At 42.1% G+C, this 15,800-nt stretch overlaps 1 protein-coding gene across 1 annotated transcript in view; it reads right to left on the bottom strand.

Annotated features, from left to right (window-relative positions):
• MYO7B (myosin VIIB) overlaps nucleotides 1-15,800 on the bottom strand; it is a 166,389-nt gene that overhangs the window by 109,370 nt on the left and 41,219 nt on the right. The window contains exons 3-5 of the mRNA XM_075863636.1: nucleotides 13,780-13,932; nucleotides 13,495-13,679; nucleotides 12,075-12,196 (exon numbers count right to left, since the gene is read on the bottom strand). Of these exons, the coding sequence (XP_075719751.1) occupies nucleotides 12,075-12,196; nucleotides 13,495-13,679; nucleotides 13,780-13,932 (460 nt within the window). The remainder of the gene's footprint in view (nucleotides 1-12,074; nucleotides 12,197-13,494; nucleotides 13,680-13,779; nucleotides 13,933-15,800) is intronic.

Genomic DNA, 15,800 nt, shown 5'->3' with positions numbered 1-15,800 from the left:
ACTCAGGCTCCACATTAAGTCAATCCCATACTGGAAAAATAAGCCACTTTTGACTTTCGTTTTTCGAGACCATAAATACATTTTACAAATTATAAAGTATAAGGGTATATTCATGCATAGAAGATTTCCTATTCTGTCTTCATTTCACAAGATTTGTAAAAATCAAACAATCATGCTGCAAGAGCAACCCCATTTACATGGAAAAGATTTTCAGTCACAGACATTCTGCAACAAATCTGCTACATACAAGCATACACTAAGACTTCATCCCATTCACATGATGCAGTGAATAATTGTAGATATCAGGGCATGCTGCAGATTTTCCAATGTACAGAATGCCTTATTTGCCACATATTTCTTCCTGATTTGATTACATAGCACTGCAAAGAGAGAAATCTGTGGCCAAATATACAGAAAAATCCTGCAATAGTGAAAACTAAGTTGATTACAAGCAGTCCTCAATAAAAGCAGTTGTAAGGACACTTTATTCCCTTAACGAAGAATGACATACATGTACATAATTTACGGGGGTTAGTTGTTGCAGAATTCACTACATGTACGTCATTCTGACCGGACGGCACAAGAGCTGTGACCTGAGATTGCAGGCTGATGATGGATTGCCATTGCATGGCCTAATTTTTTAAACATACAGGCTAAGCATACCAAAGCATTTTATCACACTTTGTGAAGTCCACTAATGAGACTAAAAAAAATTATTAAATTAATTCAAATAAAGTTTTTTTTTTTTTAAAAAGGGTTCACTTAGAAAAAAACTATTTTTTCCATAAAAATGGTTTTATTTTGTAAAAGTGTTATATATATATATATATATATATATATATATATACGCCGTACAAAAAAAACAACAGATGTTTTGCTTTTTTTCACAAGCCCCTCAAAAATAAAGTTGATCAATAAGTCCCATGTATCCCGACGAATGTTTTTAATGTGAAAAAGTAGTAAAACTACTACATATTTGGTACTGCCATAATCGTATAGACCAATAGAATAAAGGTAACATGTTATTTATGCGTCAAGGTGAATGGTGTACATTTAAAGTGCAAAAACAATGGCAGAATTACATTTTATTTTCATTACCCTCCTGGAAAAAGGTAATAAAAGTTAATAAGTCAATAAATTATACTCCAAAATGGTGCCATTAAAAAAATAAAACTCATCCCACAAAAAACAAGCCCTTATACAGCTAAGTAAATGGAAAAAGAAAAAAATATTGCTCTTGAAAAAAAAAAAAAAATGCTTGGTCCTTAAAGAGGCTCTGTCACCACATTATAAGTACCTATTGTAACGTCTATGGCCACGGTCCGTCGTTCTGCCTTAATCCCCGACGGCCATGGCCATGGACATCTTACGTGCTTGCAGCGTCATCTTCCTGTGAGGCGCCGGCACTCACTTCCGGACTTCGAGCGTCTCCGGCGGGCGCGCGTGCCCGCCCGTGCACGCTTTTAAAGGGCCAGTGCGCGCATTTTTGCAGGAAGTCTGCAATATAGCCCAGGATGCCCTGGACTATAAAAAGGGCTCTGCCCTCTTGCTCTTTGCCAGAGCGTTGTTTGTTAACCAAAGTTTGTCGTGCTTATGGTCTCCCAGTATCTTCCAGTTTCCCAGTGTACCTTGTTCCTGTATCCCGTATCCTGTTTCCGTGCTACCCAGTCCTAGTGCCCTGCTGTGCTGTTGCCGTGATGTGCTGCGGTCTACGCTTGATTTTCTACGCCTCACCTGACGTCTTCTCGCCTCCTGGTCCTGGACGTGCCTGCCTCGCTACTGTCTACGATTGCCTCAGGTACCCTCGCTGAACTATTTGAACTCTGTACTTACCTGTTTGGCCAGCTGCCATCCCGCTATGCGGTACTGCCCAGTGGGTCCACACCCCGCATCGTGATACCTATCTCCTACATAATGTGATCGGCGTTGTAATGTAGATAACAACACAGTTTTTTTCTTTTGAGGAAGTTATGAGCAATTTTAGATTTATTCTAATTACTTTCTTAATGCCCAACTGGGCGTTTTTTAACTTTTGACCAAGTGGGCGTTGTAAAGAGAAGTGTATGACGCTGACCAGTCAGCGTCATACACTTCTCTCCATTCATGTCCATTTGTACTTAGCACAGCGTGATCTAGCGAGATCATGCTGTGCAGTCACATACACCCACATTAACTTTACTGAAGTGTCTTGTCAGTGATTAGACATCGCCTCCAGCCAGGACTCGATATCTATTCACAATCCCGACACTTCGGTAAAGTTTGTGTGGGACTTAATCGCTGCACAGCGTGATGTCGCTGTGCTGTTATTCATAGCGTGATCTCGCGAGATCACGCTATGCAGCGCTTAAGTCCCACACAAACTTTACGGAAGTGTCGGGATTGTGAATAGACATCGCGTCCTGGCTGGAGGTAATGTCTATTCATTGTCAAGACACGTCAGAAAAGTTAATGTGGGTGTATGTCACAACACAGCGTGATCTCGCTAGGTCACGCTGTGCTGAGTACAAATGGACATGAATGGAGAGAAGTGTATGATGCTGATTGGTCAGCGTTATACTCTCGTCTTTACAATGCCCACTTGGTCAAAAGTTAAAAAACACCCAGTTGGGCATTAAGAAAGTAATTAGCATAATTCTAAAATTGCTCATAACTTCCTGAAAAATGATCGTTTTTCAAAATAAAAAACAGTGTTGTTATCTACATTACAGCACCGATCACAGTATGTGGTCGATAGGGCACTTATAACCCCACTTATAACCCCTTCACGCTCAATGACGTACTATTCTGTCATGGTAACCATAGTGTTCGCGCTCCATGATGGAATAGTACGTCACAGGAGGAACGGCCATTTCGGCCGTCTTCCCGACACATACAGGAGCTGTGACAGCTGCTTCTCGTACAGAAGTTGCCGCAGCTCCTATAGCGGGGACTGATCGCTATGTCCCCACTGATTAACCCCTTAAAAGTCACGTCCAATAGCGATCGTAGCTTCTTAGGGGTTAAACCACCATCGACGGCCCGCTACATGATAGCGGGCAGCGATGGTTGCTATGGCAACCGGACGCCTAACAATGGCGTCCGGCTATGTCATCTACGGAAGCCTAGTGGGTCCTGACTTTGTCAGGACCCACTATGCTTGCGGTCAGCGAGTAGCTGACAGCTCTAATACACTGCACTACGCATGTAGTGCAGTGTATTAGAATTGAGATCAGGGCCTCCTGTCCTCTAGTCCCCTAGTGGGACAAAATAATAAAGTTAAAAAAAGTTGTGTAAAAATAAGAAAATAAAAGTTTTAAAACTAATAAAAGTAAAAATCCCCCTTTTTCTCTTATCAGTCCTTTATTATTAATAAAAATAAACAAATAAACTATACATAATTGGTATCGCCGCTTCCGAAACGGCCTGAACTACAAAATTATGTTGTTATTTATCCCGCGCGGTGAACGCCATAAAAGAAAATAATAATAAACCATACAAGAATCACAATTGTTTGGTCACTTCACCTCCCAAAAAATGGAATAAAAAGAGATTAAATAGTCGCATTTACCTAAAAATGGTACTGATCGAAACTAAAGTTCGTTACGCAAAATACAAGTCCTCATACGGCTTTCTTGATGGAAAAGTAAAAAAGTTATGGCTCTTAGAATAAGGTAATACGAAAAGTAAATTAATTTTTACTAAAAGTATTTTATTGTGCAAACGCCATAAGACATAAAAAAACTATAAACATAGGGTATTGCTGTAACCGTATCTCCCCGCAGAATAAAGTGAAAATGTCATTTATAGCGCACGGTGAACTTTGTCAAAAAAATGGAATGAAAAACAATAGTAGAATTGCTGTTTTTTAGTCACCATGCCTCTTAGGCCTTATTTACACGAACGTGTTAAACGTCCGTGGGACGGCCGTTGAAATAGCGACCGTTCCACGGACCTATGTAATTCAATGTGGCCGTTCACACAGCCGTTGTTTCAACGGACCGTGTGAAGGGTCCGTGGGAAAATAGGACATGTCCGTTCTTTTCACGAATCACGCATCCCTCCATAGACTCTCAACCATGGGGGATGCGTGACATCGCGTCCTGCAGCGCTGAGCACGGATGCACCTCGGACGTGAAAAACTGCAGTTTTTCATGTCCGAGATGCGCAGCGCTTGTGTGAATCAGGCTTTAAAAATAGAATTAAATCTGATCAAAAAGTCGCATGCACCCCATGAAAATAAATTCCTCAAGAGGTCTAGTTTCCAAAATAGGGTCACTTTTGGGGGGTTTCCACTGTTTTGGCACCACAAGACCTCTTCAAACCGGACATGGTGCCTAATAAAAAGGAGACCTCAAAATCCTCTAGGTGCTCCTTTGCTTCTGAGGCCGGTGCTTCAGTGAATTACCACACTAGGGCCACATGTGGGATATTTCTCAAAACTGCAGAATCTGGGCAATAAGTATTAAGTTGCGTGTCTCTGGTAAAACCTTGAGTTTTACAGAAAAAAATGGAACAAAAAGGATTTTCTGACAAAAAAATTAAATATGTAAATTTGACCTCTACTTTGCTTTAAATTCCTGTGAAACACCTAAAGGGTTAATAAACTTTCTAAATGCTGTTCTGAATACTTTGAAGGGTCTAGTTTCTAAAATGGGGTGTTTGATAGGGGTTTCTAATATATAGGCTCCTCAAAGCAACTTCAGAACTGAAATGGAACCTAAAAAAAAATAAAAATTAGGCAATACGTTGCTTCTTACATTATGCTGATAATAAGCAGTGCCCACCCCGAGATGACCCCAGTTTTGACCGTTTGTATAAACGGAGACCCCTATTAGACTATTTCAGTGCCCGGTTTGCCCCAGCATACACTCCTGAGAAGTGTATTTCTGTTGATGAGTCCCTGGTACATTTTAAAGGGAGGCTTCAATTCCGCCAGTACCTGCCGGGTAAGAGGGCAAGGTATGGCGTGAAGATGTATAAGCTATGTGAGAGTGCATCAGGGTATACCTACAAATTTAGGATATATGAAGGGAAGGACACCCATATTCAGCCCCCAGAATGCCCCCCCTTACTGGGATATAATGCAAAAATTGTGTGGGATTTGGTGCACCCACTGCTGGACCCGGGTTACCACCTCTACCTGGATAATTTTCATACCAGCGTCCAACTCTTCAAGTACCACGCTTCCAGAAGTCCTGCAGCATGCGGCACTGCTAGAAGAAATCTGAGAGGCCTCCCTAAGACTCTGCTTGGGCAAACACTCAGAAGGGGTGAGAGCAGGGCACATTCTAGAATCAACATATTGTGTGTCAAGTACAAGGACAAGACAACAATACATGGCCACACCAGTACCCATGTACCTGTGCAAGGTACCAGTACAGAGACCCAGAACCAGACTGCATCGTGGACTACAATAGGTACATCCGGAGGGGTGGTCTTGTCAGATCAAGTACTGAAGCCCTACAGCGCCATGCAGTGTGGTATAAGAAGCTGGCCGTGTACATCATACAGATGGCATTGTACAATGCGTACGTGCTACGTCGATGTACAGGCCAGAGGGGAACTTTCCTGGAATTTCAAGGGGTGGTTATCAAGAACATAATCTTTAGGAACCAAGAAGGGGGGCACCCAGTACTTCTGGAAGCGAGGCCACACGCATCATACAAGGGCAACCCTTTCCAGGAGAAGTTCCCCAAACTGGCAAGAAGGGAAAAAGCCAAAAGAGGTGCAAAGTCTGCTATAAGAGGGGGATATGGAAGGACACAATATATCAATGTGACACGTGTCCCGAAAAACCAGGGCTCTGTAGGAAAGAGTGTTTTAAAATTTATCATGCATCCCTTGATTTTTAATCTACCCCAGTTTTACTTACCCTGATGCACTCCGCACAGCTTATCCCCCTCATCTTTCCGTTCTGAGCCCTGCTGTGTGCCCAGGCAGCTGTTAACAGCCACATGTAGGGTATTGCCATACCCGGGAGAACCCACATTACAGTTTATGGGGTGTATGTCTCTGGTCAAAATGCTCACTATACCTCTAGATGAATGCCTTAAAGGGTGTAGTTTTTAAAACGGGGTCACTTCTCGGGGGCTTCAACTGTATTGGTACCTCAGGGGCTTCTGCATACATGACTTCGCACCAGAAAATCCCAAGTAGGCCAAATGGTGGTCCTTTCCTTCGGAGCTCTTCCATGGGCCCAAACGGCAGTTTATCACCACAAATGGGGTATTGCCGCACTCAGGACAAATTGGGCAACAAATGGGGTATTTTATTCCTTGTGAAAATAAGAAATTTTTAGCCAAAACTACATCTTATTGGAAAAAATTTCATTTTTCTTAATTCCCAGCCCAATTCAAATAAATTCTGTGCAAAAACTGTGGGATCTAAATGGTCACAACACCCATAAATGAATTCCTCGAGGGGTGTAGTTTCCAAAATGGGGTCACTTCTGGTGGGTTTCCTTGGGGCTCTGCAAATGCGACATGGCACCCAAAAACCAATCCAGTACAATCTGGACTCCAAAGAACACATAGTACTCCTTTCTCTTTGAGCCCTACCATGGGCCCAAACGCAGTTTATCACCACAAATGGGGTATTGCTGCACTCAGGAAAAATTGGGCAACAAAATGGGTTATTTTTTACATAGTTACATAGTTTGTACGGTTGAAAAAAGACACATGTCCATCAAGTTCAACCAAGGGATGGGAAAGGGGAAGTGGGATAGGAAAGGGGAAGTAAAAAATTTCTACACATAGCAGTTAATATTTTTTTGTTCTAGGAAATTATCTAAGCCTTTTTTAAAGCCATCTACTGTCCCTGCTGTGACCAGCTCCTGCGGTAGGCTATTCCATAGATTCACAGTTCTCACAGTAAAGAAGGCTTGTCGCCTCTGCAGGTTGAATCTTTTTTTCTCCAGACGGAGGGAGTGCCCCCTTGTTTTTTGAGGGGGTTTTACATGGAACAGGATTTCACCATATTTTTTGTATGCGCCATTCATATATTTATATAAGTTAATCATGTCCCCCCTTAGTCGTCTTTTCTCAAGGCTAAATAGGTTTAGTTCTTTTAATCTTTCCTCATAACTTAGATTCTCCATGCCCCTTATTAGCTTCGTTGCTCTTCTTTGTATTTTTTCCAACTCCAGGGCATCCTTTCTATGAACTGGAGCCCAGAACTGGACTGCATATTCTAGATGAGGCCTCACTAATGCTTTGTAAAGTGGTAATATTACCTCCCTGTCCCGCGAGTCCATGCCTCTTTTGATACACGACAATATTTTGCTGGCCTTTGAAGCAGCTGATTGACACTGCATGCTGAAATTTAGTTTATGATTTACAAGTACACCCAGATCCTTCTCAACAATTGACTCCCCCAGTGTAGCTCCCCCTAGGACATATGATGCTTGCAGGTTTTTCGTACCCAGATGCATAACTTTACATTTATCTACATTAAACTTAATTTGCCAAGTGGACGCCCAAACACTTAGTTTGTTTAAATCTGCCTGCAATTCACAAACATCTTTCATAGTCTGAACTATATTGCATAGCTTGGTGTCATCTGCAAAAATAGAAATAGTGCTATTAATCCCATCCTCTATATCATTAATAAATAAGTTGAATAATAGTGGTCCCAGCACTGAACCCTGGGGTACACCACTTATAACTGGGGACCATTCAGAGTAGGAATCATTGACCACAACTCTCTGGATACGGTCCTTGAGCCAATTCTCAATCCAATTACAAACTATACTTTCTAAACCTATAGTCCTTAATTTACCCATTAGATGTCTATGAGGGACAGTGTCAAATGCCTTTGCAAAGTCCAAAAACACTATATCCACAGCGGCCCCTCTGTCTAGGCTTCTGCTTACCTCTTCATAAAAACAAATCAGGTTGGTTTGACAGCTTCTGTCCTTTGTAAAACCATGCTGGCTGTCACTTATAATACTATTTATTGTCACATAATTCTGTATATAGTCCCTCAATAGCCCCTCAAACATTTTCCCCACAATTGATGTTAAGCTTACTGGTCTATAATTACCCGGCGAAGACCTAGTGCCCTTTTTGAAAATAGGCACCACATTTGCCCTGCGCCAGTCCCTTGGCACTATACCACTCATGAGAGACTCTCTAAATATTATGAAGAGGGGGACAGAAATAACTGAACTAAGCTCTTTAAGAACTCTAGGGTGTAACCCATCTGGTCCCGGGGCCTTGTGTACATTTATTTTATTTAATTTAGCTTGGACCATATCTACATTCATCCAATTCAGTATATCAACTGATATATTAACAGCACTGGCACCGGCTACATCAGCTGCTCCTTCTTCTGTTGTATATACAGAGCGGAAGAACCCATTTAGTAACTCTGCCTTCTCTTGATCCCCTGTGACCAACTCCCCATTACCATTATCTAGGGGTCCTACATGTTCAGACCTTGGCTTTTTTGCATTTATATGCTTGAAGAATTTTTTAGGATTTGTTTTACTATCCTTGGCCACCTGCCTTTCATTTTGTATTTTTGCTGATTTTATTACATTTTTACAGATTTTATTAAGCTCTTTATATTTTACAAAGGCTGCAGATGTACCCTCAGATTTGTATTTTTTAAATGCCCTTTTTTTGTCATGTATTGCCCCTTTCACAGAAGGTGTAAGCCATGTGGGGTTTAATTTTAGTCGTTTATACTTGTTACCTGTAGGAATACATTTTGCACTAGAATTACCCAAGGTAGATTTGAAAATCTCCCATTTATCATTTGTCCCATTATTTGACATTAGTTCTTCCCAGTCTATATCCTGAATTGCCGCCCTCATCCTGGGGAAATTGGCTTTCTTAAAATTAAATGTTTTTGCCCTCCCAGCCTGCGTTTGTTTTTTACAGTATAGGTAAAATATAACTATATTATGATCACTGTTACCGAGGTTTTCACGAACATTGACATTCCCAACAAGCTCTGCATTATTAGAAATGACCAGATCCAACAGAGCTTCACCTCTAGTCGGGTCTTCCACAAACTGGCCCATAAAATTTTCCTGCAACAGGTTGAGGAAATGTCTCCCCTTTGCAGTTGAAGCCGAACCATGACACCAATTAATATCCCGGAAATTAAAATCTCCCATTATCACTACAGTCCCTGTGAACATAAGAAATTTTGATGAAAGATGAAAAATGTAATTTTTTTTATTTCACAGCCCAATTCAAATACGTGCTGTGTAAAAACTGTGAGGTCAAAATGGTAACAATAACCATAAATAAATTCCATGAGGGGTGTAGTCTCCAAAATAGGGTCACTTTTGGGGGAGTCCTACTGTTTTGGCACCTCAACACCTCTTCAAACCTGGCATGCTGCCTAAAATATATTCTAATAAAAAAGAGGCCCAAAATGCACTATGTGCTTCTTTGCTTCTGGGGCTTGTGTTTTAGTCCACGAGCGCACTAGAGACACATGTGGGACATTTCTAAAAACTGCAGAATCTGGACAATACATATTTAGTAGTGTTTCTCTGGTAAAATCTTCTATGTTACAGAAAAAATTTGAAATTCAGCAATAAAAATTTAATTAGCAAATTTCACCTCCACTTTGCTTTAATTCCTGTGAAATGCCTAAAGGGTTAAAAAAAATCTTTCTAAATGCTGTTTTGAATACTTTGAGGGGTCTAGTTTTTAAAATGGGGTGTTTTATGGGGGTTTCTAATACATGGGCCCCTCAAAGCCACTCCAGAACTGAACGGGTACCTTAAAAAAAAGGCTTTTGAAATTTTCTTAAAAATATGAGAAATTTCTGTTTATGTTCTAAGCCTTGTAACATCCAAGAAAAATAAAAGAATGTCCAAAAAACGATGCCAATCTAAAGTAGACATATGGGAAATGTGAACTAGTAACTATTTTGGGTGGTATAAATACGGAGGTATAAATTGGGTGGTATAAATACAGAGCTGTTTTCAAGGGTAAACAGCTCCTGATTTGCAGATATTTTTGAAGCCACACGCGATTTTCGCAGCGTTTTTATATGTCCGTATTTGGAGCTGTTTTCAATAGAGTCTATGAAAAACAGCTCCAAAAACGTCCCAAGAAGTGACCTGCACTTCTTTTTCACGGCCGTTTTTTTTACGTGGCCGTTTTTCAAAACGGCCCATAGGAACAGAATGCCGTTTTTCCCATTGATTTCAATGGGCAGATGTTTGGAGGCGTTCTGCTTCCAATTTTTTGGCCGTTTTTCGGGCGTTTACGGCTGAAAATAGGCTGTGTGAACATACCCTCAGCATTCCGAAGTTATTACCACATAGAGTGAAATATGTCAGATTTTAAAAATGGGCTCTGAGCCTTAAGGCCAAAACTAGGCTGCGTCCTTAGGGGGGATTCACACGAGCGTGTATTCGGTCCGTGCGGGCCGCGTGGTTTTCACGCGGCACGCATGGACCAATACAAGTCTATGGGGCAGTACAGACAGTCCGTGCTTTTTGCGCAGCGTTTGTCTGCTGCGCAAAAAGCGCGACAGGTTCAATAACTCTGCGTATTTCGCGCATCACGCACCCATTGAAGTCAATGGGTGCGTGAAAATCACGCGCACCACACGGAAGCACTTCCGTGGGACGAGCGTGATTCGCGCAACAGCAGTGAAAAGGATGAATGAAAACCGAAAAGCACCACGTGCTTTTCTGTTTCCGAACATCCAAACGGAGTGTCTTTGCGATGAGCGAAGCCGGACAAGCGTACCGAACTTCACCGGGTTCGGCCAAACTCGTTTTGGCCGATCCCGGCAAAAAAATTATCGGTACGCGACGTCAGGAGATAGTCACTGTCCATGGTGCTGAAAGAGTTAAACTGTTTCAGCACCATGGACAGTGACTTGCGATCCCAAAATACATTAACCTGTAAAAAAAAAACGAAGTTCTAACTTACCGATTACTCCTGTCTCCTTCCTGCAGTCCGACCTCCCGGGATGACACTTCAGTTCAAGTGACAGCTCCAGCCAATCACAGGCCAAGCACAGGCTGCAGCCAATCACAGGCTGCAGCGGTCACTTGGACTGCTGCGTCATCCAGGGAGGTGGGGCCCGATGTCAAGAGAGGCGCGTCACCAAGGACGCGTCACCAAGGACGCGTCACCAAGGCAACGGCCGGGAAGTTCTCGGTAAGTAGGAACTTTATCTTTTTTTTTTACAGGTTTTTCGCTGTTGTGTTCGGCATTCACTGTCGAGGGTGCTGAAAGATTTAGCTCTTTCAGCACCTTGGACAGTGACGGGCGTTGACAAGCCTCATCTCTATGATGCCGGCTGCGCGAAAATCACGCAGCCGCGCATCAGACACGCATGACACACGCAGCTGTCAAATGGTTTTTGCGCTCGCAAAACGCTGCGTTGTTTGCGCGCGCAAAAACGCAACGTTCGTGTGAATCTCCCCTTAAGGGGTTAAGGCCAAAATAGGCCTGGTTTAGGAATTAAAAATGCATTTACTCATACAAAATGTACAGTTCAAGTCCTATAATGATACTTAGTGTAAAATGTAAATAAATTGTTACAATGTTTTCAAAAAATTCAATTATTTCATCACATTATCACTTGTTTCACTTTTTTTGTTTCTTTAAAACTTTAAGGCCATGTTCACATCGCACGGATTTGCCATAGGCAAATCTGCTGTGTATTTTTAAGAAAATCCACAGGAGAAATCTACTGCTGAAACAGGAATTGCCCACCGGATCAATTGTAATTTAATAGAGCTAATCCACGGCTTTTCAGAACAGAATCTGCATCAATATTGAACATGATGCGGGTTTTAAAATATATTCCACTCAGGTATTTTCCTGAGTGTATGAAATGGGTATAAAATTCGGACAGAACCCTGAACGTGTGAACATGGTCTTAAAGCAATTGTCCAGTAGTGAGCATAAAAATTATATATAAGTTAGGACCTTAATTCTTTTTTTCCTTATACAGCAAGAGCAGCATGATTATAAAGTACAGATTACTAAACCTCCAGTGAGAAAAGATGAACATCAGGTTATTATCACACATATACTAAAGTAATTAACAACAATTTTTGTTACAAAAAAATAAACCAAACATGTACAGACCAAACATTTACAAAAACGTACCTTCCATGATAGGATTGGCCTCTAGAATTTGCTGCTCTATCCAGGAATGTTGACCACTTGCAGAAGCCAGAAACTGCAGCATTAATTTAGTACTTTCTGTCTTTCCAGCTCCAGACTCTCCACTGGAATTAGAAGTTTGGAATGTTTAAGGCTACATACACATGTTGCATATTTTGCTGCGGAAAATACGCACCAAAACCGCAGCAAATACGCAGGTAAAAATCGCACGTAATCGTGCTTTTTTCGGTATGGTTTTTATGTTTTGATGCGTTTTTCAGGGCGTTTTCATGCTACGGGTTTTTTGGTCGATTTTCCACAGCACTAGCAGATACAATTCGCAAGATAAATTTGTCATGCTGCGGATTCTAAAAAACGCACCGCAGGTCAATTTCCGTCTCGAAAAATACTGCAGCGTGTACATGAGATTTCCTGTAATCTCATTGATTATGCTGGTACTGTATTACGCTGCGGATTTTCCGCACACAAATCCGCGCGGCAAAACCGCACGTAATATTCATCGTGTGCATTGAGCCTAAAGGAAAATGCTTGGACCACAGAAAAAGATAACATCTGTGGCAAATCTGCAAACAAGTGTCAAACCAAACTGAACAGATTTGATTTCTCCTGAAGTTTTTATCATTTCGTTTTTCTTTAATCTAAACAGGTACAGAGATCCAGATCTTCTGCTTTCCTTCAAAAGCCATAGACTTAAAGCAGATCTGTCATTATACTATACTGCCCTCTTTACGGGCAACATAGCATGAGGACATATCCACTCTACTATTAGCCCAAATGACATTAAAAAATGTTATGCCATTTGGCTAATATAGCCTAACAAAAAATACAGTGGACTCAGAGTTATAAATCTGCTGTATTCATGCGGGAGCACCTAACTCTTACCAGTGGTTGATGGCTGCCGGGTATACATGCAGATACATGGCAGCTTATCAGTCACTGGTGAGAGGGGCAGAGGAGGCGCGGAGAGCTCACCTCATGAATACAGACTCATAAAAATGAACCCAGTGTATTATTTATTAATCTCAATTACATAATAGTAGTGCAGGCCTGTCCCCATACTGTGTTCCCATTAACCCCATACCAAACATTTGACGTACATGTAATTCATTGTAGCGTGCTCAGGAGCGGAGCCTGGTCCAGAGCGGGTAACAGCTGTATAGGATATTCCAGCTGGGATCATAGATACCTCTAATACCGGCCATTTTAACCACTTAAATGCCGCAGTCAAAAGTGACTGCGACATCTAAGCCGTTAGACAGAGGAATAGTCACGTCTGTCACCCCCATCGGCTACCCCCGCGGAAACGATTGTGGGGTGTCTATAGGTTGTCACATCAAATGAATTTAAGTGTAAACAAATATTGATGTATTAGAATGATATTATACGTTATTACTGACAGTACCTTATAACACAGCACTGGTCCGTCTTGCTCCTCTGCATGTTGAAGTAACAGGTGTCTGCCATGGCAAAAATATGTGGAGGAAGTTCCCCAATCCGTCTGTTTCTATACAACTGGATCTGTTCTGTGTGGTAAAAAGGCAGTTCTTCATAAGGATTCACAGCAACTAAAATGGCTCCAGTGTATGTCTGTAATAAATATATGCAATCCGATTATAATCTTTATCGAAAGAGAGGAAAATCGTTTTCGTCCAAGTTTAAAGTCACAAATAAAGTGTCAATGTCTTACATAAATGTTATTCTCCTTGTATCGGATATGCAAATTGTGGACAATTCCAGCTTCATTAAGATCTCCCAGTCTTATCATGTCTTTTACTCCCTGGGCTGAGCTAGGGTGCATAGCATGTATGCTGCTCATGTTCCGGGCAGATATCCAATGTTCCTGTAACAGCAAAGTAGGCACTCAGTAACACACATCATGGAGAGACCAATTGCTTTCATGATTCTAGTATTAAGAAAGTATTAACAGATGGTCTTCCCAGGATTGGTTTAAATCTGAACACATTGTAATCGGACAAAGGGGTAGTTCTATCAGGACATCCCTTGTTCATGTAACCTATCAGGGCATATGGACATCATGAAAGGGGTTCCTCCACTCAGGAACCCATTTATGACCCTGTGTGGAGAGTCCCTGGCGGACCAAGCCCACCCTTGTGTTACTATGTAATACTACATTTCCCCTACAGCGACTTTCAGAAGCAAGACCCGGCTTCATTTTCAGAAGCAGTTCTCATGGTGAGGCAACCGCTTGAACTTCTTTCTAGGGCTATATTTCCAGTCATATAAGTATTTCTTCTTACAGCACCACAGCTATTTTGTTTTCCAAAGGGTTGCAATGGGCCAGTATTCTGTTGTCATAAATGGCAGCTAAATTTAGTTTACAGATTTACAGGGCAACATTTTGGAATATAATTTCCCTGTGTCCACCCTGTTCTGTTATTGGATTACTCTTGCCTATAAAAGAACAATCAAGTCAATAGATATGTAATACACGTCAATGGGAATTTTCGATTGACATATCCATAAATAATATTGGTATAAACGTCACATTCTGTTATTAGATCCTGATGATTATACAGAGATGAGTGGTTTTATATAGGAATAATCTACCCCCTACTATGAATCGTATAGCACACTACCACTTTGGCATTCCGTGGCCTGTATAAATATTCTTGGTCTGTGGTTTGATAAAGTCACTGAACTTGGTGAGTTATGATATTCTTTAATATATGGACACAGTGAAGTCAGGGACTTCTCCTGGAGCTGAGACACCGGCTACAGGGTCGGGGATTCCACTTCAGAAGTGCCTGTCGTCTCTGTGTCCATATATGGACACAGTGAAGTCAGGGACTTCTCCTGGAGCGGAAACACTGGCCACAGGGTCGGGGATTTCGCTTCAGAAGTGCCTGACGTCACTGTGTCCATACATGGACACAGTGAAGTCAGGGACTTCACCTGGAGCGGAAACACTAGCCACAGGGTCGGGGATTATGCTTCAGAAGTGCCTGACGTCACTGTGTCCATACATGGACACAGTGAAGTCAGGGACTTCTCCTGGAGCGGAAACACTGGCCACAGGGTCGGGGATTCCGCTTCAGAAGTGCCTGACATCACTGTGTCCAGTGACATCTGGCACTTCTGAAGTGGAATCCCCGACCCTGTGGACGGTGTTTCCGCTCCAAGAGAAGTCCCTGACTTCACTGTGTCCATATATGGACACAGTGACGTCAAGCACTTCTGAAGCGGAATCCCCAATCCCCCAGCCACAGCATTGCCGAAGCTGTGGCCGGGTATTGGGGATTCCGCTCCCACAGGGAGCAAACAAATACCATCCCCCTCACATGCACTTCGCACTGTGAGGAGAAGGAGAGAGAGCGAGCAACGGAAGACACGGCTGTCACTCGGGACACATTCCAGTGATGGCCTTGTATTACCTGGCCCCATAGACTTTTTTGGGTGCCGGGAGGCTGGGAGAACGGCCAAAAATAGGGCAAGTTCCATTTTTTGGACGGCCGGGTTTCCTGGGCCGTCAAAAAATCGGTCGTGTGAATAGCCCCATTAGGGGTCTTTTGTTCCTACTGCGGCTGTGCGACGGCCGTTTTATGAACGGCTGTCACACGGCCAGGAAACCCTGTCGTGTAAATAAGGTCTAAGGCTTTTCACATACATGGTTCTCTCAATAGCTGTCTTTAGTTTCTCTTCTTTAACTCATGAATTTCTACTTTATGTAACCAAAACTTTTTGCTAAAC

The sequence above is a fragment of the Rhinoderma darwinii genome, chromosome 4 (assembly GCF_050947455.1).
Source record: "Rhinoderma darwinii isolate aRhiDar2 chromosome 4, aRhiDar2.hap1, whole genome shotgun sequence".
NCBI lineage: Eukaryota > Metazoa > Chordata > Amphibia > Anura > Rhinodermatidae > Rhinoderma > Rhinoderma darwinii.
The sequence above is the reverse complement of the archived record's forward strand: the minus strand, read 5'-3'. Positions and strand labels throughout refer to the sequence as shown.